Source organism: Artemia sp. Qi Xiang Cuo, chromosome 17 (genome assembly GCF_049724085.1).
Source record: "Artemia sp. Qi Xiang Cuo chromosome 17, ASM4972408v1, whole genome shotgun sequence".
Taxonomy (NCBI): domain Eukaryota; kingdom Metazoa; phylum Arthropoda; class Branchiopoda; order Anostraca; family Artemiidae; genus Artemia; species Artemia sp. Qi Xiang Cuo.
Window position 1 is genome coordinate 18,355,327 of NC_142810.1, and position 25,521 is coordinate 18,380,847.

Genomic DNA, 25,521 nt, shown 5'->3' on the forward strand with positions numbered 1-25,521 from the left:
GTTGCTATTGGTTTCAATTTCTGTCAGTCAACATTCCCACATGCTAATTAAACTCAAGAACTTGGGAACTTCTGTGTATTCCTTCAATGGTAAAAATTCAACCATTGACCTTTGTATTGTTAGTAGCAGACTATTTGTTTATAGTAAGGTGACCAAGTTCCCTGATAATCTTGGTAGTCAGCACTATCCAATTATTACAGAACTGTCTAAAACCTAAAAGACCAGTTCTCTCAAAATTTGACTGAACTTGTTAATGCTTAAAGTATTGTCCATGGTATTGATAATGTAAACAGTATTATTTTAGTTTTCAGACAGCACACCAGCATGTGCATGAAATTTACCCAGCAAAACCTGGCCAATGCATAAGGGTTTTTAGTTTTGTTAAAAGGGTCTACCAGTTATGGAACCCCTTGCCAGATTACCTTGTTTGTGTTGAAACTTTGTTGTTCTTTAAGGAAGGTATTGTAGGTAAACCATTTTACTCAGCACAGTATATTGAAACATTTTCTAAGAGGTTGTTGATTCAAATATAATTATTTTTCATGTTTTCTTTTTCTGTTTTAGTGCTGTTTTCTTTTCTTTAGTGCTAGCAATGGTTTCTTTACGCTTATTGTTTTTGTTTCTATTGTATGTTGTTCATTTGTTTTCTTTTTGTTTATTATATTATCTTTAATTTCTTAGACCACACTGCTTTTCCATTTACAAAAAATTAAGCAAGAAAAACTGATTTTAATTTTTATAAAGCAGTGAATACAATAAAATGAACACTTAATTAAACAAAAATACTCAGAATATTTTGGCCCCACGTCTGGGAGCCTTTCTCAATGGAAAAAAAAAGAAAAAAGAAAAACAAAAAATGTTCTTTATAAAAACCTTAACTTACATCAAAATAATAACATACTCATCCCATAAAGAGAAAAAAAAACAACAAAAGAAAAAATATATAAATAAATAGGAAAGAAAACTCACATATTAAATAAATACTTCCATTCACTGACATATAAACAAAATCGAATGTCTGTATTGATTCAAACATGCCTCCTCACAGTGTATAAATGGAAATCTATCAAAAAATGAAGAATATATTTATACTTAAACCAAAACAATAAAGGTCAACTAACGCCCATAACCCCTAATTAAATCTCACAAGTTAATCAATTAATGTTTGTATTATAAATCGAATGGATTCTTTTGCTTGCAAGCTTAGCTGCAGTTTGTTTACTTTTCCCAGCATTTAACCCATACTGACCTTTGTTTGCAAGATCATCTTTCATTTCAGAACTAGTATTAAAATCAGTACTGGTTGAATATCTTACCTGTTTTTCAGTTAAATAAATGTAAATTGAGTTGATCCTACATACCCCTTCATCTCTAATGTTACTAATACCCCCACATATTATCTGTTTTGTTTGTATAATTTCCCTGAAGCTTTGTAAAAGTCCTGCAGACATATTGTATTTCTACACTTATAAGTTTATCTTTTAAGAATTATTTACACTTATAAGTTTTTCTTAAAAGATAAACTTATAAGTGTAGAAATATCAGAAGAATTTAGATTGTTTAGTTTTGATATAAAATCAATGTGTACGTATATTTCTTTTGATAAATCGTTTAGTATTTTATCCAAAAAACTTGAGGAACATAAAAATGAGATAGAAGAATTATCTCTGGGAATTGAACTGGAAACTATATTATATCTAGTTAAAACAACTAGCAGGTATACTAATCATTTCACGTATAATGACAATTTTTACAATCAAATCAGGGAATTGGCAGTGGGAGAGTCCATAAGTCCATTGTTAGCAAATATTTATATAGGATATGTAGAAAATTTAGCTATAGAAACTTATTTTTTAAAACCTAAATTTTGGGGCAGATATATGGATGATATTTTAGTTATTTGGAATTATGGGGAATCACAAATTGAAAGTTTTTTGGAACATTTAAATAATCTGGGATTAGAAATAATTTTTACAATTGAAAAGGAAACAGAGAATAAGTTACCATTTCTAGATATTTTGATCCATAGAAATAATAACGAACTAGCGTTTTCAATTTACCATAAACCAACTAATAACAACCGTTACTTGTCTTTTGCATCAAATCATCTGATCCAGGTAAAAAGGGGTTTGGTTATTTCTTTAGTAGATAGGGTATTAAAATTAGCATCACCAGAATACATAAGCAATGAACTAATATTTATTAAGGATATTCTAGTAGGTAATGGCTATCCGGAAAATATGATTTCTCAAATAATTGAAAAAAGGAAAAAAAAGTTGATGGAACCAGAAATATTAGAAGAAGATAGGTCAATTCAAGCAACAAATTGCATAACTTTACCTTATATCCCAACATTGTCACAAAAATTAAGAAGAGAATAAAAAAAAAACATAATATAAATACAGCATTTAAATGAGGACAAACCATAAGCTCTTTCTTAAATAAAGGGAAAGACAAGGTACCGAAGAATTTACGAAAGGGAGTATAAAAAATTCCATGCTCTTGCGGTAAATTTACTGTGGGATGAACTCACCAAATTTTAGAAAATAGGCTACAGCAACACAATAATGCCATAGATTGCTCTCTAAAACAAAATAAAACACCAGAAACGTTTGAGTCAGTTGTTTCAGAACATGTTTATAATTTTCCTCATCACAGTATTTTATTTGATCAAACAGAAATAGTAGATACGTCTGTAGGACTTTTACAAAGCTTCAGGGAAATTATAGAAATAAAAAAGATAATGTATGGGGGTATTAGTATCAATAGAGATGAAGGGGAATTTAGGATCAATTCAATTTATAATAGTTTAATTCAAAAGCAGATAAGATTTTCAACCAGAACTGATTTTAATAATAGTTCTGAAACGAAAGATGACCTTGTGAACAAAGGTCAGAATGGGTTAAATGTCGGGAAAAGTAAACGAACTGCAGCTAAGCTTGCAAGCAAAAGAATCCGTTCAATTTATAATTCAAACATTGGTTGATGAACTTGTGAGATTTAATTAGGGGTTATGGGCCAGGGGTTAGCTGACCTTTATTGTTTTGGTTTAGATGTAAATATATTCTTCATTTTTTGATAGATTTCCATTTATATACTGTGAGGAGGCGTGTTTGAATCAATATAGACATTTGATTTTGTTTATACGCCATTGAATGGAAGTGTTTATTTAATATGTGAGTTTTGTTTCCTATTTATTTATATTTTTCTTTTGTTGTTTTTTTTTCTTTATGTGCTTAGTATGCTTTTATTTTGATGTAAGTTAAGGTTTTTAAAAAGATCATTTTTTGTTTAATTTTTTTTTCTTTTCTTTTTTTTCTGTTGAGAAAGGCTCCCGGACGCGGGGCCGAAATATTCGGAGTATTTTTTTTTTATTAAGTTTTTATTTTATTGTATTCACTGCTTTATAAAAATTAAAACCCGTTTTTCTTGCTAAATTTTTCGTTATATTGTCTTTGTGTTACAACAAGCACTAAGTGCTTACCATTTTGGGTGAAAATAAAAAAAGTTAAGTAGGGCCAAAATTAGTGGTGAGGAAAGAGTTAAAGAGAGATAAGCAGAATATTTTGAAAATCTGCTAAGCCATAATAAAGTTGCAGGAAATGATATAGAAAAGAGTGAAAACTTTGATTAAACCCTACTATAAGAAAGGTGATGTTTGGTAATTATAGAGGCTTTAGCTTGGTTTCTGTAGGAAGCAAATTACATTTTATGATGATTTTTTAGACTTAGAGATGTTGTAGATAAGGTTTTAAGAGAAGAATAGGTTGGTTTTAGGAAGGGGAGAGGATGCTTCAAATAAATATTAACTCTTAGATTAATAATTGAGAAGTACCAAAGTTATCAGACCCCTGAAGTCCTCAGTTTTATAGATTATAAGCAAGCGTTTGATTTAGCCAATAGAAGAGCTTTAGCAAAGGATAGGTATTCCACATAAATACGCTAAAATGATTCATACTTAATTACATTAATTTGTAATTTGGAGCAAATTAAGAGCCATTTTGATCTGCTAATTGCTTCATACTTGATGATGTGAATGATAAAACATCAAATGTATACCACTGGTACTTCTAGGGAACACCATTCCATTCAACATCCACTAATTTCTTGAAAACTTCATTATTGGGTGCTGAGACTGTTGCATTTAAGAGGCTATTCCAGTGGTTTACTACATGGCAGTAGAAAAGCTGTTGTCAGTGTTGGGTTTTGACAGATGGCTTGAACATCTTCTTTGAATGTCCCCTCCTGTCAGTGCTAGCGTTGCCTATAGTAAAGGCCATGTGGCTCCAATGTTTTATTATTATTTATTTATTTATTATTTTTATTCCAGAGGCACTTCATATGGAAGGGGTCGTCGCATTAACTTCGAAGGGGGCTCATTCGATTGGAAATCGGGAGTTCTAATGCCCTTTTTAAAAGTCAAACATTATCTGAGGGCAAAAGCCCCCCCCCCCTCCCCAATTCCTTTCCCCCCCAAATACATCTGATAAAAATTTTGAGATAGCCATTTTGTTAAAAATAGTTCAAAGATCATGTGACAAAAACTCTGGGGTCGACACAACCCCCAGGGCCCAGGGGCAGGCGTTTTTAGTTATACCCTGGGGGCATATATGGTTCTTATAGAAGGGGTGCTTGTATCAACTTCAGAGAGGGCACATCTGATTGGAAATTAAAAGTTCTAGTTCAGATTTTAAGAGTCAAAAGAGATCAGAGGGCAACTACCCTCCCCCCACACACGCCCTCTTTTCCCCAAATGCATGAGCTAAAAATTTTGTGATAGACATTTTGTTAAAAATAGTACAAAGGTCAGATAACAAAACTCTGATGACGACACAACTGCCCAGGGCCCTGGGGCAAGCGTTGTAAGTTATGCCCTGGGGGCATATAAGGTTGTCATGGAAGGGGTGCTTGTATAAACTACAGAGAGGGCTCATTTGACTAGAAATTGAAATTTCCATTTCACTTTTTAAGACTTAAAAGTGATCAAAGGGCAGCTAGCACCCCCCCCCCCCCTCCTACGCCCTTTTTCCCCCAAAATACATCAGATAAAAATTTTGAGGTAGCTGAAATTTGTTATAAATAGTTCAAAGATCATATAACTAAAACTCCGGGGGTCAACACAACCACCCAGGGCCCTTTTATTGCTTGTATAAACGTTGTAAGTTATACCCTAGGGGCAAATATAGTTCTTATACAAGGAATGCTTGTATCAACTTCAGAGAGGGCACATCTGATTGGAAATTAAAAGTTCAAAATTTATAGTGTGTATGGTGAACTACTGAATCAGAGGCATTGCGTTGGTTATAGTAAAGGGTCGTAAGGTTTTAATGGATTATTGGTATATTTTTTACGGGATTTACTTCATATGGAAGGAGTGGTAGCATAAACTTCGGAGGGGGATGAGTGGATTGGAAATCGAAAGTTCCAGGGTCTTTTTAGAGTCAAAAGTGTCTACAGGCCTCTTCCAATGTCTTTTTCCCTAAATGTTTCTGATCCAAATTTAAGATACCGCAGCAATTTTCTTCATTAGGTCTAAGTGTTAAATAACCGTGTCTCTGTAGTTTATATCCCCTAGTACCATGGGTGAGGGCTGTAAGCTATGGAAGTTGCCCATTGTTAACATTTACGGTTTTTCAATCGGGAAAAGAGATTATTTTCATCCTTGGTCTCAAATAGGGCTTAGAGTATTAAGGCGAAACTTTATGGAAATGTTGAGAGGAACTTAGAACACAATCAAAGCAAAAATATAATTGTTTGTAAAAATGGAATATCTGCAACATCTAAGAAACATCTGAGGGTGTTAAGTTGAAAATTTCAGGGTATGTTGAGGAAATGTTTAGGAGGAATTATAAGACAATCAGCTGCCTCTTTTATGTCCTTTTTAGTGCTCCCTCTGCTCCTAGTAAACTAGTAGTGCAATAGCGCTGCCCATTATATAGAAGGAAGTAGTTACAATGTCTTATTATTTTTTATTTTTTACTAAGCTACTTCGTATAGAAGAAGTTGTCACAGAAACTTCGAAAGGAATTCAGTCAATTGAAAATTGACAGTTCTAGTGTCCTTTTTAAGACTCAAAAGGAATTCGAAGGCAGCCACACACACATCCAATCAAAATTTTGAGATAGGCATTAGGTTTAACATAGTTTAATTTGGTTCAACATAGTCCAAAAATTATGTCTTTGAGTATGACGACCCCCCTTCCCCACAGCCCTTAGTGCTCAGGTTGTAAGTTATGCCCGAGGGGCATAAAAGGTTCTTATAGAAAGCGTTGTAGTATAAACTTCAAAAAGGGCTCACTCGATTGGAAATAGAGAGGGCTAGTGCTCGTATTAATAGTCAAAAGCGATCGGAGGACGAATCCCCCCCCCCATGCCCATTATTTCCCCAAACATTTCCGATCAACATTTTGATATATCATATCCATGTTGTTCATGTATAATTTGTACTTTACTGAAAAAAATTATTTTAAATGTTTTCACTTTTATAAGTTTAAGAAATCAAAAATTGATTCAAATTTTTAAGGAATAAATGTCAGCATATAATATTAAACTGACAATGCTTCATGTACGGTGAGCCAAAATCCAAACCTGCATTAATTCAAAAACGTTCAAAAATTAAACAAAAAAACAAGTTTTTTTAACTGAAAGTAAGGAGCGATATTAAAACTTAAAACGAACAGAAATTATTCCGTATATGAAAGGCGCTGTCCCCTCCTCAACGCCTTGCTCTTTACGCTAAAGTTTTTTACTGTTTTAAAAAATAGAGTTGTGAGAAAAAGTTAAACTTTAGCGTAAAGAGCGAGGCGTTAAGGAGGGGACAGTCCCTTTCATATACGGAATAATTTCTGTTCGTTTTAGTTTTATATGTCGCTCCTTACTTTCAGTTTAAAAAACTTTGTTTTTTTTTTTGTTTAATTTCCGATCAAAGGCCCGCCTCTTCCGTTAAGTTTTACCGCCAAAAAATTTGAGATATGCGCAGATAGTTTGAATTTGCCACTGAAACTCAGACTGATTTCACTTTTAATTTTTTTTTTTACTGTTTTATGTGTTTTAGAATATATAACCCTAAACTGTATCAAATTAAAAAAAAATGCGTTTTCGTCTTGTGTTTTTCATTCAAACGACAAAAACACCCCGTTCTTCAATTTAGTACGCCAAAAGTGTCAAGTCTCTGTTTAGTAGTTCACTTTTTCAACACTCTTTTGCTTTGTAATATTTAAATAAAAACACTTTTTAGGTATAAAATAAGTTTGTAATTCATATTTATAAATTTCAAATATTTTTTTTCAAATTACATATAATAAAAATAGTCAAAGTTCTTGAAGGGAGAAGCTTCATTTGAATGTCACGCACCTCATTACCGCACTCCTGCTACGCACCTCATTACCGCATCTTCAACATGGAGGTGGTACTAGTGTTGGGCGATAACTTGATCAAACGATATATCGAAATATCGATATTTTTACTTTCGATATTCGATAATCGATATATCGATTTCGATATTTCTGATCAGTTTTATTCAGATTAACTCTTGGCTTTGCAAAGTTAAAAAAAAATTGGGTGCTTATCTGTTAGCCACTACACACTCGAGAATCTGAATCTAAAAAATCATACAACAACCGGTTTATTGCTGTTTGTATACGGAGACAATTAGCTTCGATTCAGTGTAAAACTACATTGTAGCTATGTTTTAATAAATATTTAGTTGGTATTTTGGTTTATTTAGGTTAGGTTACTTATTGCATGCAGCCCTGCTATACTTAACCCCCACCCCACCATCCCCCGAGTGTGCAAATAGACAGCCCAAAATATATATATATGATTGATGATTTTATATGATGATTTTCTTTAAATATTAAAAAAGATGATTTATATAGAATCTACACGGGCCAAAATTAATCCTTCTCTCCTTTGGCGTTTTCTGTTCTCTAAAAGCGATGAGTCTTTATCCGCATCTGCTATCCCTGATTCTGAATGGTACGCATATTATAGATTCAATATATATTATTATATTATTATTATTATTATATCCTATCTATTTCCCAAGCATAGCGGTTGTTTCTACCCCGTACCTGTAGAACCAAATTCTCGAATGTGTCCTGGCTGATAGAAAAGTACCAACAATTATAATAAAAGTGTATTTTGCACAATTTTTATAAACTTTGAATAATAGAAAATCAAGCAATAAAAACAAACTTCGATTACAAGAGTGAATATCATAGAAATCTAGACTTAAAATTACTCGGGCTCAGGGTAAAGAAAGATGATCTACTGACTACTTCTGGCTATTCAAACTCAGCAACATGTCAATGTTTTTTCCCTGAGCATTTGTTCTACCTTTCAGTGATTAAATAAAAAAAAAAGGAAACAGGTTTTTTCAACTGAAAGTAAGGTTCAGCATTAAAACTTAAAACGAACAGAAATTATTCCGTATATGAGAGGGATGCCCTTCATATACGTTTTTTCTAGTATTTTTAAAACAAGCTTCTTATTCTAATTAAATAGCCCTTGTGTTTCAGGAGTTGTTTTAAATAATTGGAACTCTTTAAAGGAGGCGGTAACTCCCCTCGCATACGGTAGGATTTCTTTTTGTTTCAAGTTTAAATATGTCTCTAGTTTACGTTGAAAAAAAAATTATATATTTAATTTTTGGTTGTTTTCATTTAATACCAGGAAATCATCACTACAAATCCATCCCTGCTGAAAATTCCCCCCAGATATTTTCTTGTGGACAATTTCGCCTAGAAATTTCTTTTACGCCTATTTTCATTTGAAAAAAAAGACTTGCCTTTCATTTAATTTTTTATCTTTTTCAAATCATGCCGGAAAACTCCTTCAACAGGAAATTTTTCATTGAAATCCCATCCTCCGAAAGGAGAGTTTCTTCCACGGAAAATCCTCTGATGAAGAATTTCTCCCGCGAAAAATTTCCACATGGAGAATATCTCCTGCGAAAAATTCCGCCACGAAGAATTGCTCCCACTGAAAACTTTCCCATGGAAAAAGTCCCCCGTGGGAACTCCCTCCCTCCCACAAAAAAATCTCCCAGAAAATTTTAACCTCTGAAAATTTACCCCGGATAATATCCCCAAAACATCTCTAGATGTTCAATTGAATTGGCAAAGAGAAAGTAAAATAAATTTGATATAAGAGTTCTGGCAAATTCTCCCGTGTAATATTTCTCCTTATAAGTTCATTTTCGGAAACTTCCCTGCCCATGAAAAAGTCTCCCCGTGGAAAATCCCCTTGCGCAAAAGTTCCCTCCCTAAAAACGTCTGTTTACTTCCAATAACAGAAACTATATATAAACAACAGACAAAATTCATAACTTATAGCCCTTCCCCCGGGCATCATGGGGGGATCATGAGAATTTCCTCGGAACATCTCTACCTCAAAAATTGAATCGGCAGAGAAACATTATGACGAATTTCGTATAGGCGTTATGACAAGTTCTCCGGTGTAAAATTCCCCCTTGTTAGTTCAGCCCCGGAAACTTCGCTGCCCATTGGAAATTCTACCTGTGGAAAATCTCCCCACAGAAAATTCCCCCTCCCCACAAAAGGCCTGTTTACTTACAAATAAAAAATACTATACGTAAACAATAGGCAAATTCATAACTTAAAGCCCTGTCCTCAGGTTGCGGGGAGTCAGGTTATCTACGGGGGAACATTTTTTCGATCTTTCAGCTATGGTGAACAAAATGAATATCTCAAAATTGGGATCGAGTGTTTTCAGGGAAAAAGGGCGTGGGAGGGGGGCTATTGGCTCTCCAATATCTCGGGTCACTTTAAAAGGGAACTAGAACTGTTATTTTCTTTCGAACGAGCACTTTCCCAACATTCTTGGGCCTTTGAATTGATGCAATCACGCTGGCGAAAGAAAGAGGAATAAATAAACATGCATCCGTGATTTTTATTCTGACAAAAAATACAAAATTCTACATTTACGCTGACGGGAGGTTAAAATCTTTACAAGTAGGGTTCTATGATATGCTGAATCTGATGGTACGCTTTTCTTTAAGATTCTTTGACTTTTTGGAGGGTTTCTCCCCTTTCCCAAAAATCACCCAAATTTTCTCAGGCTCGTATCTTTTGATGGGAACACTAAACTGAATGAATCCTATATATTTGGATTCAGCATAGAAAGCCAACTCTCTTTTATATGAGCAAGGCCTATCAGCTTAGAAGGCATTAATACAGCTAAGGCCTTTTGGAGGTTCTCAGCAACATTTGGAAGTCCTCCTGACTAAACGTATTTTTAGTTCGAGAACAGGCTATACCAACTTCTGGATACAGGTAAGTATGCTGTGTATCAGCATGTATGAGTCAAAGGATTAAAGACATCATTGTTCTTCTTCTCGTCCATTTCCCAAACAATTTTCTATGTTGGATCTTTTCTGCAGGACGTTTACCAGTAGCAGAAAATTCCGAAAATAGTCAAATATGTTCAAATATCGTTTTCGATATTGATATTTTCGTTTCGATATTCGATATCGATATTTCCTCCGATATATCGATATATCAATATCGATACTTAATATCGTCCAACACTAGGTGGTACCCCACCTTGAAACCTTGCAAAAAAGATGCAAGTGAAACCTTGCAAAAAAAACCCTGCATAAATGAAGTAGCCTAAAAACGAGTAGAAATCAATTTTTTTTTAAATAATGAGCAGGCTTAGACCATAAAACATATATTTAAGGGTTTCTGTCCCTTCTTCTTCTCAATGAATTTCGACTTTTCACCTCTGATACTTTATGAATTGCTGATCAATGCTTAAACACAAAGGCAATGAGATAAAGACATTTTTCATTGAGTCAAAGAATATAGACGCTTACTGATTTCATTTGCTTTAAAGTCATTTTCGTGATTCAAGTGTTTTATAAGACAATAACTAAATTACAATTCAATTACCCTTTATATGATGATTACTTTCAGGGAAGTACCAATAAAATCTAGCGTAAAGATGGGGAGAGGGGGAGGGCTGAAAAGGCAGCCACTTTATTCGTGGAATTATTTCCGTGGTTTTAAGTTTTAATCCCGTTCTTTACTTTCCTCTAGAAAAATCTTTTATGTAGTTTTTCTAAAACCCTAGAGTAGACAAAAGCAAATATTGATTATATGTCTACCATTGATGAATATATTTCAAGCTCAGATTTAAAACGTCTTAGAGGTTTCCTTAGGACTAATATTCAATAAATAAATTTTTTTTTCTCCTCAGATCAAGAATTAGAGGTTTGTAAAGCTTACCTTGAAGCCTGGAATCAAAAGTTGGCCGTGATAAGAAATAACACAAGTCCAACAGGTAAAAAGGTGAAAGAAATGACGGACAAGGAAGAAGAAGAGGAAGAAGGAAAAGCACCATAGAAAAGGTAACTCTTAATACTAAACACATAACAGTTTAATATTCCGAAATGTCCTGGAAAAATTGCATAATACGAGTAGTTGAAGTATCTATTAGCTATGTATTCTTTACGTAAATAAGTATCAAAATTAGTAGTTTTTTTCATCGAGCATTACTGCATATACAACTTCAAATACCGTATCACAAAATTCGTCAGTTATCTGGGTAAAAACTTTGAATATAACTTTGAACTTAGAAGCTTAATTTTTTTCATAATGCGCTTTGCCAATATCTGTTTTGTCACATTTAAAACAGTTGAAATGGGCGACTTTGATATTGATTGTTTTTTTTTGCTCTTGGATTCCTAAGAAGCCTTCTTGTATTGAAAACTGGTTTTTAATTACAATTTAAAAAAAAATCATTTTAAAGTTTTTTTTGGCTTCTTTACAGAATATATGTCATGTAGGCTAAGGCTGAACTGATGCTTTTTATCGCTTTTGGCTGCTCTTTTGGATATCATTCATTTTTCTTTTGGGGATTCATTCCAAATTATAAACAATGAGACTGCGATAAGTATTATATTTGGAATATGGATGGTCACAGGGTTGGTGGGAGGGTTAAAGGTTGATCGGTTACTATATATTAATTATGAGGTAACCAAAAGAAAGAAAAGCATAGTAGAGACAAACAATGAAAAAAAATGTATCTTCGGAGGGGGGGTTTCCCGCATGGAGGTATGTATTCTCCGAAGGTAGTTTTCGCAGGGGCACATTCCGTAGGGAGTATTCTCGGCAGAGCAGCATTTCCTGCTAGGTAAATTTTTGTGTGGGTGGGGGGAGGGGGGGGGGATCGTTTTTTAAATAATGCTGGGGAATCCGGCGCTCCCTTCATAGCTCAAAATTTTGCTATCTCAAAATTTTGACCGGGTGACTTTGAGAATTTCATGCTGAATTCAAATATATAACTTTCATCAAGTTTAGTCCTACCCATCAAAAGTTACGTGCCTTAGAAAATTTGTCTTACATTCGAAAACAGGGGGAAACACCCTCAAAAAGTCAGCCCTCCTCCCGGGGACCCAAAAAGAAACACCCCCAAAAAGTCATAGAACTTTAATGAAAATCACACCATCGGATTCAGCGTATCAGAAAAACCTGATGCGGAAGTTTCAAGCTCCTATCTGCAAAAATGTAAATTTTGTATTTTTTGTCAGAAGAAAGATCACAGATGTGTGTTTAATTTTTTTTTTTTTCATTTCCCCAGGGGTGATCGTACCGATCCAGTATTCCTAGAATATCGTAAGAGGACTCATTTGAACGGAAATTAAAAGTTATAGTGCCCTTTTTAAGGGACCATAAAAATTGGAGGGCAACTTGGCCCCCTCCCAAGCTAATTTTTTCCCAAATTAGCCCAATCAAAATTTTGAGATAGTCATCTTGTTAAGCATAGTCAAAAATCTAATAAATATGTATTTGAGGATGACTTAATACCCCACAGTTCTCCAGGGAAGGGCTGGAAGTTATGAACTTTGCCCATTGTTTACATATAGTATTGGTTAATGGGAAGTATAAAGACGTTTCAGGAGGGATTCTTTTCTGATGGGTAGGGGGGGGATGGGAGAAAAGGCTTACGGGGGAGGATCCTTCCATAGAGGATGTTCCTTGGGGGAAGGGACATTTCTATGAAGGGAGCGCCGGATTTCCCAGCATTATTTAAAAACGATCAGAAATTAAATAAGAAAAAATAAGTTTTTTCAACTGAAAGTAAGGAGCAACATTAAAACTTAAAATAATCAGAAATTATTACGTATATGAGGGGGTTCGCCCCCTAGTCAATACCTCGCCCTTTTCACTAGTCTTTTTTTTAGTAGTTTCAAAAGACCTATCTATTCTAATTAACCGGCTTTTGCGATTCAGGGGTTTGATTCGAACAAAACTAGAATTTTAGCGTAAAGAGCAAGGTATCGACTAGGGGACAAACTCCCTAATATACGTAATAAAACATACGAACAAAAAGTTCGTTACGTAAGTTAATTCGTAAGTTACGTCAGAACAAAATTTTGAGAAAGCCATTTAGCCAAAAAAGTAAAATTAATATGCAAATTTTGTTTTAATTATTAATGTACGGTGAGCCAAAATTTAAGCTGCGTTAATTCAAAAACGTTCAGAAATTAAATAAAAAAAAAATTAAAGAAAGTAAGGAGCAACATTAAAACTTAAAACGAACAGAAATTATTCTGTATATGAAAGGGGCTGTCCCCCTCCTCAATGCCTCGCTCTTTACGCTAAAGTTTGAATCTGTCAATGAATCTAACAATGAATATACCTAGCTTGTGGTGCAAATCCTTTAAGAATAGCCTGAACACCATTACATACGCCGCTCATGACGCTCGCACCATCATAGCATTGAGCCACACAGGTGCTCCAATCCAGTCTGTAAGTTTTAACAAGATCCTTGATTGCATTAGCAAGGGATGCTGCATCTAATTGTTCAAGATGTGTACTTCCGAATGTCTCCTCGCGGATGATAACATTCCTATCAATAAACCGAATAATTAAACCAAGATGCTTTTTTTTCGACAGATCTTTCGTTTCATCTGCGCAGATTGCCCAATATTTCTTAATCGATTATCTTGTTTGTTCTCGCAAGAGGTCTGCCAGTATGTTTATAAGACTATTTTGGTAGTCGGGACTCATAACTTCCATACCGATGTTTTAGTTTTTGCTGAAGATCCGGGTTTCCCTCTGTCATCACCGGCGGCGCGGCGCGGCTTGCTGTTTTTTGCCCCGCCGCCACCGGTCTTCCCTCATGGGCGTGGCGCCGGGGTCTAAAACCAACGGTTAAACAAGCTATTTGAGTCAGATAGCAACTTGAAACACTTTTTATGGCCTAATTTCATCATGAATGGACTAGAAATAAATTAAGGTGAAAAGGTGAGGTTCGCCTATATTAGGCGAATAGGGGGGGGGATTACTGATATTGATTAGTGATACACCTGTATCAGTAATCTCTATGTTATTGTAAGTTACCAATTGTTAGAATTTAAGGTTTTTTTCAAACAGTTCGTGGCAACGAACTGTAAGTAAGGAGCGACCCGACTCAATAGTAACCGAAACTAAAAACCGGAATTTTGATACCCATAGATACATCAATAGAATCAGATTTTCATGCTGAATTCAAATATATAACTTTCAACCCATCAAAAGTTACGTGCCTGAGAAAATTTGCCTTACATTCGAAAAAAGGGGGAAACACCCCCCAAAAGTCAGCCCTCCTCCCGAGGACTTTGGTGGATTAAGTCACCCTAAAAGACATTTTTATCATATTTTCAACCATGTTGAACAAAATGGCTATCTCAATTTTGACCGGGTGACTTTGAGATTTTCATGCTGAATTCAAATATATAACTTTCATCAAGTTTAGTCCTACCCATCAAAAGTTACGTGCCTTAGAAAATTTGCCTTACATTCGAAAACAGGGGGAAACACCCCCAAAAAGTCAGCCCTCCTCCCGGGGACCCAAAAAGAAACACCCCCAAAAAGTCATAGAACTTTAATGAAAATCACACCATCGGATTCAGCGTATCAGAAAAACCTGTTGCGGAAGTTTCAAGTTCCTATCTGCAAAAATGTTTAATTTTGTATTTTTTGTCAGAAGAAAGATCACAGATGTTTGTTTAATTTTTTTTTTGATTTCCCCTGGGGTAATCGTACCAATCCAGTATTCCAAGAATATCGTAAGACGGCTCATTTGAACGGAAATTAAAAGTTTTAGTGCCCTTTTTAAGAGATCACAAACATAGGAAGTCACGTTTACCACCTGACATGCTAATTTTTTTCCCAAATTAACCCAATCAAAATTTTAGATAGCCATTTTGTTCAGCATAGGCAAAAATCTAATAAATATGCTTTTGAGGATGACTTAATACCCCACAGTTCTCGTGGGAAGGGCTGGAAGTTATGAACTTTGCCCATTATTTACATATAGTATTGGTTAATGGGAAGTATAAAGACGTTTCAGGAGGGATTCTTTTCTGATGGGGGGGGGGGATGGGAGAAAAGGGTTACGGGGGAGGATTCTTCCATAGAGGATGTTCCTTGGGGGAAGGGACATTTCTATGAAGGGAGCGCCGGATTTCCCAGCATTATTTAAAAAACGATCAGAAATTAAATAAAAAAATAGTTTTTTCAACTTAATGTAAGGAGCAACATTAAAACTTAAAACAACCAGAAATTATTACGTATATGAGGGGGGTCGCCCCCTAGTCAATACCTCGCCCTTTTCACTAGTCTTTTTTTTAGTAGTTTCAAAAGACCTATCTATTCTAATTAACCGGCTTTTGCGATTCAGGGGTTTGTGATTCGAACAAAACTCGAATTTTAGCGTAAAGAGCAAGGTATCGACTAGGGGACAAACTCCCTAATATACGTAATAAAACATACGAATATAGAAGTTCGTTACGTAAGTTAATTCGTAAGTTACGTCAGAACAAAATTTTGAGAAAGTCATTAAAAAAGTAAAATTAATATGCTAATTTCGTTTTAATTATTCATGTATGGTGAGCCAAAATTTAAGCTGCGTTAATTCAAAAACGTTCAGAAATTAAATAAAAAAAAAAATAAAGAAAGTAAGGAGCAACATTAAAACTTAAAACGAACAGAAATTATTCTGTATATGAAAGGGGCTGATTCAACCTATAAGTAATTGAAAAATTCAACCTATAAGTACGGGGTAGTATTAAAACTTATAACAAATAAGAACTAAACTAAACAAGTAAATTTAAACTTAAATTAAAAAGGGAATTTTGACGACAATTGACATTATTGGTTTTTCATGCTGCTTCTAAGGACTTAGTTGTTTCCCCCCCCCCATAAAAAATCCTACCATAGAAAAATGGAAAATCCCCCCCCCCACCCACACAAAAATTTACCTCGCAGAAAATGCTCCTCTGCCGAGAATACTCCCCACGGAATGTGCCCCGGCGAAAAATACCTTCGGAGAATACCCACCCCCGTGCGGGAAATCCCCCCTCCGAAGATACATTTTTTTCATCGTTTGTTTCTACTATGCTTTTCTTTCTTTTGGTTACCTCATAATTAATATATAGTAACCGATCAACCCTTTACCTTCCCACCAACCCTGTGACCATCCATATTCCAAATTTAATATTTATCGCAGTCTCATTTTTATATCAGCCCATCGCCTGGACATGATAGCTGTTGGCTACAAATCATAATTAAATTTACTAGGCTAATTCTTTTACTTTGCACTAACATTATTTGGCCTTCTTAACCAACTGTTCGTGATACATAAGTCCGAAAATATTTAAACCTTGACAAGAAAACAATATGAGCCTAATACCCAAATTTTTACTTTAAGCTGTATTGTAAATTTTCTTATGGATAATATATTTGGGGTTACTTCCGTTTGAATCCTTCATTCCACGACCTTTACATATTCTGTAGCTAAATTTTGCCTCATTAGGAGGGGGAGGGAGTTATGCATTTTTATGGTAAGAAGACCATAGTTTAGTATAGTTCTTAGGAAGAAATAAATTATACCACATTTTCTTAAAAAAAAAAAAGCTATCTCAGAATTAGCCTTCATACAGGGCTATTAATTGTTTAAGCATTAGAAGTTGTAAATTTACTTGGCTATCCCGAATTTGAGCAGAATTTATTTTCCGTGAAATAGCCTTTGTCTAATTAACTGGTTTGCAAAACCGTAAAAAGCATATTTTTATGCTATTTTGTTTTATTTCATTAGCCTCAACCAAACTTCACTTATCGCGTGTTTCCCAGATTTTAGAACAGTACCGCCAAATTAATCTCAGAAATTATAAACACGCAAGTTTATTAAAAAGCAAGTTTTGTCAGAGACGACACGCACATAGAGACGACAAACACATAGAGACGACACAAGGAAGATGTTTTTTTTAGATTCTCAACTACATTGACTAAAATTTTATTCAGGATTTTGTAATTAACTAAGCGGGTTAAAGCAGTAGACAGCATTTGTCTATTTTGGAAGTAGCAAATTAAAGGTTGATACAAAAGAGTCATAGCAATATTGCTTTAACAAATTGTTGGCACCAAACATTATCTTGGTCAAAATTAGCAATAACATGGGGAGGGGGTATATATGAAAGTTTTTAAGAATCTTCAAGTTATTTCTTGTTTCTTTGATATATTTTTTTTTTTTTTGTAGAATCAAAATTTAGTTTTTGTGAGCGGTTTTGATACTTCTGAAAAATATTTATTATTGAATAATATATCAATGTACCCTGTAAACAGGGGCGTCCCGAGACTCATTTGGTTGGGGGAGGGGGATGCGATCTTCTTAAATTTTACCGAATAGATACCTGATTTATGCCGTTAATTAAACTTAAGTTTGCGTTAATTAAACTTACTCCTGATGCAAGTTTATCAGATCAACCTATTTTACACCCCTAATTTTTTTTTTATTCTATCAACCTATTTCCTATTATCCCTTATTTGGACCTCTTAGACTCCTTTTTAGGGAAGCAAATTGCTTAAAAACAAATATTGTGCTGTGAAGAGTCTAAGCCAAAAAAGAAAATTTAGAATTAGGAAATGTCATTTTGTTTTGTTAAGAATTGATTTGAGTGAAGGCATAGAACAGGTTTTCTGGCGCGAAGCGCAGTGGCGGAAATGAAAAAAAAAAAACCTGGGGAGGGGCAAATTCCATGTCTCAATAGGCAGCCTCAAGTGGGTTGAATAAGCAAAAATCCAAGGGAGGGGGAAATTAAGCGGTAGCCAACTTAAAATTCTTTGGATAACAAAGTTTAAGACACAATTAGATGTACAAAAATTCAAGTACATAAACACAATTAAGCAAATAAATCATAAATTTGTTTGCATCATGACGGAAGTATTCAGAGAGAGCCACTATTCTAATGGGAAATGTCGTTGCTTCAGGGAAGCAAACTTGTCAACGGCAATGTTATAATCTATCTTTTTCGCTTTTTCCGGCTGGGTTGCTATAACTAACAAATCGCTAAGTCGCTCATCAGTCATGGTTGTTCTGAGATATGTCTTAACCCTCTTAAACGTTGAAGAAAATTCTCGTTCGAGGCAGTTGAAACGGGGAGCGTCAAAGCAATTTCGAAAGCTTCCGAGATGACAGCAAAGGCGTCTTTGTTCATGTAGAGGTAGGCAAGAGCTTTTGATGGGCATTCTGGTTTCATCCTTTGTAAATAAGATTTTGCCAAGGCTATCTCCGACTCAAACTTCAACTCGTTTACTAATAATGTAGGAAAGTCACGTACAACCAGGAGCTTCGGTGAACTTGGCTCAAACTCTTCTAAGCCTTGGATTACTGAGAAGTTTTCACCAAACCTTTGTCTCAGCTCCGAAGTTGCTCGGTCGACTATGAAGTATATAATGTCCGACCTATAAGTTTGAAAATGTTACGATCCTCTTCTGTTCGATTTCTTGCTCTGGCACCGACAGTGGTTTCGACGTAAAAATCAAAAAGGCGTCTGCTTATAGCAACCGAGCGTCTAGGCTTTTCTATTTGAATTGAGTGCTGCTTGCATAAGCTTTTCGTTGCTTCGACCATCTTAAACCAACGCTCTTCAGATCGGAGCTCTTTAACCTGTTGTTGAACTGCTTGAAACAGAGAATTTACGCCTGAAAGAACGAGGCTCTTGGACTGGAGTTATCTGGATGCAATATCTATCGGACCAAGGATACTGCTCATTATTTCAAGAACGAGCAAGAATTCGGCATCAATTGTTGCCAGCAACCCAGAAGCTTCAGAACGGTCCTCTGTTGAATTGGCTTCATCCGAAATAACCCTTAGTGTTTCGAGAATAGCGAGAATAGCACCTAAATGTATCTGGATCTTCTTAATTGAGGAAAACCAATAGCACCATCGAGTGTCGGCTAGCCGCTTGAGCTCAATCTTATTTTCTCGGCCTTCTTGTTGGGTTCGAAGGAAAAGATCGTGACGTGGCGCACTTCGGCTGAGAAAGACATATAATGCCTGAATGCAAGAAAAGAAGTTTCTAACCTCCGGACAAGAAGCTATTGACTGCACAAGCACAAGATTTAGGCGATGGGCGTCACAATGAATATACCTAGCTTGTGGTGCAAATCCTTTAAGAATAGCCTGAACACCATTACATACGCCGCTCATGACGCTCACACCATCATAGCATTGAGCCACACAGGTGCTCCAATCCAGTCTGTAAGTTTCAACAAGATCCTTGATTGCATTAGCAAGGGATGCTGCATCTAATTGTTCAAGATGTGTACTTCCGAATGTCTCCTCGCGGATGATAGCATTCCTATCAATAAACCGAATAATTAAACCAAGATGCTTTTTTTTTCGACAGATCTTTCGTTTCATCTGCGCAGATTGCCCAATATTTCTTAATCGACCATCTTGTTTGTTCTCGCAAGAGGTCAGCCAGTATGTTTATAAGACTATTTTGGTAGTCGGGACTCATAGCTTCCATACCGATGTTTTAGTTTTTGCTGAAGATCCGGGTTTCCCTCTGTCATCATTTCTAGTATTTCTATTAAATTACCTCGATTATTTGAGTTTTCGTGTTCATCATGACCTCGAAATGGGAGCCCTTGGCGTGCTAGGGCACATGCCACTTTCGCAAGTGTGACTATATGCAGGCGATTTTCCGCTATGGCTTCCTTCCGATTTGAATAGAGTTGTAGCTATTGACTTAAATGTGCCACACTCAATTGCTTTATATCTGGTCCAGCTGCGATTCGCTTCGTTATGAGTTTCTGAAGCCTCGTGTTTTCCTCGTGTTTGAAGCTCGAATCTGCTGTAAATTTAAGCTGTGATTTGAGAAAGACTGATGAAAAGATTAATGTTTGCGGTCAACATTGATCGCGCCGGCGGCGCGCCGCTGACATCTTACCGGTGGCGCGCCGCCGGTGTCTTACCGGCGGCGCGGCGCGGCGTGCTGTTTTTTGTCCCGCCGCCGCCGGTCATCCCTCATGGGCGTGGCGCCGGGGTCTAAAACCAAAGGTTAAACAAGCTATTTTAGTCAGAAAGCAACTGGAAACAATTTTCATAGCCTAATTTCATCATGAATGGACTAGGAATAAATTAAGGGGAAAAGGTGAGGTTCGCCTATAATAGGCGAATAGGGGGGGGGGATTACTGATATTGATTACTGATACACCTGTATCAGTAATCTCTATGTTATTGTAGGTTACCAATTGTTAAAATTTAAGGTTTTTTCAAATAGTTCGTGGCAACGAACTGTAAGTAAGGAGCGACCCGGCTCAATAGTAACCGAAACTAAAAACCGGAATTTTGATACCCATAGATACATCAATAGAATCAGATTTTCATGCTGAATTCAAATATATTTTTCATCAAGTTTGGTCCTACCCATCAAAAGTTACGTGCCTGAGAAAATTTGCCTTACATTCGAAAAAAGGGGGAAACAGCCCCAAAAATTCAGCCCTCCTCCCGGGGACTTTGGTGGATTAAGTCACCCTAAAAGACATTTTTATCATATTTTCAACCATGTTGAACAAATTGGCTATCTCAAAATTTTGACCGGGTGACTTTGAGATTTTCATGCTGAATTCAAATATATAACTTTCATCAAGTTTAGTCCTACCCATCAAAAGTTACGTGCCTTAGAAAATTTGCCTTACATTCGAAAACAGGGGGAAACACCCCCAAAAAGTCAGCCCTCCTCCCGGGGACCCAAAAAGAAACACACCCAAAACGTCATAGAACTTAAATGAAAATCACACCGTCGGATTCAGCGTATCAGAAAAACCTGATGCGGAAGTTTCAAGCTTCTATCTGCAAAAATGTAAATTTTGTATTTTTGGTCAGAAGAAAGATCACAGAAGTTTGTAATTTTTTTTTTATTTCCCCAGGGGTGATCGTACCGATCCAGTAGTCCTAGAATATCGTAAGACGGCTCATTTGAACGGAAATTAAAAGTTCTAATGCCCTTTTTAAGGGACCACAAAAATTGGAAGGCAACTTGACCCCCTCCCACGCTAATTTTTTTCCCAAATTAACCCAATCAAAATTTTAGATAGCCATTTTGTTCAGCATAGGCAAAAATCTAATAAATATGTTTTTGAGGATGACTTAATACCCCACAGTTCTCAAGGGAAGGGCTTTAAGTTATGAACTTTGCCCATATTTACATATAGTATTGGTTAATGGGAAGTATAAAGACATTTCAGGAGGGATTCTTTTCTGATGGGTGGGGGGGGGGATGGGAGGAAAGGGTTACGGGGGAGGATCCTTTCATAGCGGATGTTCCTTGGGGGAAGGGACATTTCTATGAAGGGAGCGCCGGATTTCCCAGCATTATTTAAAAAACGATCAGAAATTAAATAAAAAAATAGTTTTTTCAACTTAAAGTAAGGAGCAACATTAAAACTTAAAACAAACAGAAATTATTACGTATATGAGGGGGTTCGCCCCCTAGTCAATACCTCGCCCTTTTCACTAGAGTCTTTTTTTTAGTAGTTTCAAAAGAGCTATCTATTCTTATTAACCGACTTTTGTGATTCAGGGGTTTGTGATTCGATCAAAACTCGAACTTTAGTGTAAAGAGCAAGGTATTCACCAGGGAAAGAAGCCCATAATATACGTAATAAAACATACGACTATAGAAGGTCGTTATGTAAGTAATTTTGTAAGTTGCGTCAGGACAAAATTTTGAGAAAGCCATTTAGCCAAAAAAGTAAAATCAACATGTAAATTTCGTTTTAATTGTTGCCAGCAACCCAGAAGCTTCAGAACGGTCCTCTGTTGAATTGGCTTCATTCGAAATAACCCTTAGTGTTTCGAGAATAGCGAGAATAGCACCTAAATGTATCTGGATCTTCTGAATTGAGGAAAACCAATAGCACCATCGAGTGTCGGCTAGCCGCTTGAGCTCAATCTTATTTTCTCGGCCTTCTTGTTGGGTTCGAAGGAAAAGATCGTGACGTGGCGCACTTCGGCTGAGAAAGACATATAATGCCTGAATGCAAGAAAAGAAGTTTCTAACCTCCGGACAAGAAGCTATTGACTGCACAAGCACAAGATTTAGGCGATGGGCGAGACAATGAATATACCTAGCTTGTGGTGCAAATCCTTTAAGAATAGCCTGAACACCATTATATACGCCGCTCATGACGTTCGCACCATCATAGCATTGAGCCACACAGGTGCTCCAATCCAGTCTGTAAGTTTCAACAAGATCCTTGATTGCATTAGCAAGGGATGCTGCATCTAATTGTTCAAGATGTGTACTTCCGAATGTCTCCTCGCGGATGATAACATTCCTATCAATAAACCGAATAATTAAACCAAGATGCTTTTTTTTCGACAGATCTTTCGTTTCATCTGCGCAGATTGCCCAATATTTCTTAATAGAGCATCTTGTTTGTTCTCGCAAGAGGTCAGCCAGTATGTTTATAAGACTATTTTGGTAGTCGGGACTCATAGCTTCCATACCGATGTTTTAGTTTTTGCTGAAGATCCTGGTTTCCCTCTGTCATCATTTCTAGTATTTCTATCAAATTACCTCGATTGTGTGAGTCGTCGTGTTCATCTTGACCTCGAAATGGGAGCCCTTGGCGTGCTAGGGCACGTGCCACTTTCGTAAGTGTGACTATATGCAGGCGATTTTCCGCTATGGCTTCCTTCCGATTTGAATAGAGTTGTAGCTATTGACTTAAATGTGCCACACTCAATTGCTTTATATCTGGTCCAGCTGCGATTCGCTTCGTTATGAGTTTCTGAAGCCTCGTGTTTTCCTCGTGTTTGAAGCTCGAATCTGCTGTAAATTTAAGCTGTGATTTGAGAAAGACTGATGAAAAGATTAATGTTTGCGGTCAACATTGATCGCGCCGGCGGCGCGCCGCTGACCTCTTACCGGTGGCGCGCCCCCGGTGGCTTACCGGCGGCGCGGCGCGGCGTGCTGTTTTTTGTCCCGCCGCCGCCGGTCATCCCTCATGGGCGTGGGGCCGGGGTCTAAAACCAAAGGTTAAAGAAGCTATTTTAGTCAGATAGCAACTGGAAAAAATTTTATAGCCTAATTTCATCATGAACGGACTAAGAATAAAGTAATGGGTAATGGTGAGGTTCGCCTATAATAGGCAAATAGGGGGGGGGGGGATTAATTAGCCTTCGGACTGATACAACTGAAGAATTAATCTTTCGGTTGTTTTATGGTGCCAATTGTTAAAATCTAAGTTTTTTTAAAACATTTAGTGGCAACAAATTGTAAGTAAGGAGCGACCCGGCTCAATAGTAACCGAAACTAAAAACTGGAATTTTGATACCCGTAGATACATCAATGGAATCAGATTTTTATGCTGAATTCAAATATATAACTTTCATCAAATTTGGTGCTACCCATCAAAAGTTACGTGCCTGAGAAAATTTGCCTTATATTCGAAAAAAGGGGGAAACAGCCCCAAAAATTCAGCCCTCCTCCCGGGGACTGTGGTGGATTAAGTCACCCTAAAAGACATTTTTATCATATTTTCAACCATGTTGAACAAAATGGCTATCTCAAAATTTTGACCGGGTGACTTTGAGATTTTCATGCTGAATTCAAATATATAACTTTCATCAAGTTTAGTCCTACCCATCAAAAGTTACGTGCCTTAGAAAATTTGCCTTACATTCGAAAACAGGGGGAAACACCCCCAAAAAGTCAGCCCTCCTCCCGGGGACCCAAAAAGAAACACACCCAAAAAGTCATAGAACTTTAATGAAAATCACACCATCGGATTCAGCGTATCAGAAACACCTGATCCGGAAGTTTCAAGCTCCTATCTGCAAAAATGTAAATTTTGTATTTTTGGTCAGAAGAAAGATCACAGATGCGTGTTTAATTGTTTTTTGTTTTTTTTTTTATTTCTCCAGGGGTGATCTTACCGATTCAGTAGTCCTAGAATATCGTAAGAGGGCTCATTTAAACAGAATTTAAAAGTTCTAGTGCCCTTTTTAAGGGACCACAAAAATTGGAGGGCAACTTGGCCCCCTCCCACGCTAATTTTTTCCCAAATTAACCCAATCAAAATTTTAGATAGCCATTTTGTTCAGCATAGGCAAAAATCTAATAAATATGTTTTTGAGGATGACTTAATACCCCACAGTTCTCGAGGGAAGGGCTGCTAGTTATGAACTTTGCCCGTTGTTTACATATAGTATTGGTTAATGGGAAGTATAAAGACATTTCAGAAGGGATTCTTTTCTGATGGGTGGGGGGGGGGATGGGAGGAAAGGGTTACGGGGGAGGATCCTTCCATAGAGGATGTTCCTTGGGGGAAGGGACATTTCTATGAAGGGAGCGCCGGATTTCCCAGCATTATTTAAAAAACGATCAGAAATTAAATAAAAAAATAGTTTTTTCAACTTAATGTAAGGAGCAACATTAAAATTTAAAACAAACAGAAATTATTACTTATATGAGGGGGTTCGCCCCCTAGTCAATACCTCGCCCTTTTCACTAGTCTTTTTTTTAGTAGTTTCAAAAGACCTATCTATTCTAATTAAGCGGCTTTTGCGATTAAGGGGTTTGTGATTCGAACAAAACTCGAACTTTAGCGTAAAGAGTAAGGTATCGACTAGGGGACAAACTCCCTATAATATTCGTAATGAAAACATAAGAATAAAGAAGTTCCTTACGTAAGTTAATTCGTAACTTACGTCAGAACAAAATTTTCAGATAGTCATTTAGCCAAAAAAGTAAAATTAATATGCAAATTTTGTTTTAATTGTTGCCAGCAACCCAGAAGCTTCAGAACGGTCCTCTGTTGAATTGGCTTCATTCGAAATAACCCTTAGTGTTTCATTAGCAAGGGATATTGCATCTAATTGTTCAAGATGTGTACTCCCGAATGTCTCCTCGCGGATGATAACATTCCTATCAATAAACCGAATAATTAAACCAAGATGCTTTTTTTCGACAGATCTTTCGTCATAGAACTTTAATGAAAATCACACCATCGGATTCAGCGTATCAGAAAAACCTGATGCGGAAGTTTCAAGCTCCTATCTGCAAAAATGTAAATTTTGTATTTTTGGTCAGAAGAAAGATCACAGATGTGTGTTTAATTTTTTTTAATTATTAGCCAAAAAAGTAAAATTAATATGCAAATTTTTTTTAATTATTAATGTACGGTGAGCCAAAATTTAAGCTGCGTTAATTCAAAAA

The 25,521-nt window shown here is 36.2% G+C and overlaps 3 protein-coding genes across 3 annotated transcripts in view; 1 reads left to right on the forward strand and 2 right to left on the reverse strand.

Moving 5' to 3' along the window:
* The first annotated feature begins 330 nt into the window (after positions 1 to 330).
* Positions 331 to 25,521, forward strand: part of LOC148941974 (uncharacterized) — a 68,041-nt gene continuing 42,850 nt past the window's right edge. The window contains exons 1-2 of the mRNA XM_089103463.1: positions 331 to 468; positions 11,220 to 11,370. The gene's annotated coding sequence lies outside the window, so the exon portion shown is untranslated. The remainder of the gene's footprint in view (positions 469 to 11,219; positions 11,371 to 25,521) is intronic.
* LOC148941975 (zinc finger MYM-type protein 1-like) lies at positions 19,020 to 19,712 on the reverse strand. The gene has a single exon (XM_089103190.1). The coding sequence runs from the start codon at positions 19,710 to 19,712 to the stop codon at positions 19,020 to 19,022; it is 693 nt and encodes a 230-aa protein (XP_088959316.1).
* LOC148941976 (zinc finger MYM-type protein 1-like) lies at positions 19,920 to 22,806 on the reverse strand. The gene is made up of 2 exons (XM_089103191.1): positions 22,094 to 22,806; positions 19,920 to 20,148 (listed from the first exon to the last, which is right to left on the reverse strand). The coding sequence occupies exons 1-2, from the start codon at positions 22,804 to 22,806 to the stop codon at positions 19,920 to 19,922; spliced, it is 942 nt and encodes a 313-aa protein (XP_088959317.1).

Excerpts from the sequence above, each read along its gene's own strand:
- LOC148941975 (XM_089103190.1), bottom strand. The coding sequence starts at position 19,712 with ATGAAACGAAAGATCTGTCGAAAAAAAAAGCATCTTGGTTTAATTATT.
- LOC148941976 (XM_089103191.1), bottom strand. The coding sequence starts at position 22,806 with ATGGAAGCTATGAGTCCCGACTACCAAAATAGTCTTATAAACATACTG. Across the intron at positions 20,149-22,093 it reads GACCGTTCTGAAGCTTCTGG|CAGATTCGAGCTTCAAACAC; the intron begins GTTGCTGGCAAC and ends TTAAATTTACAG.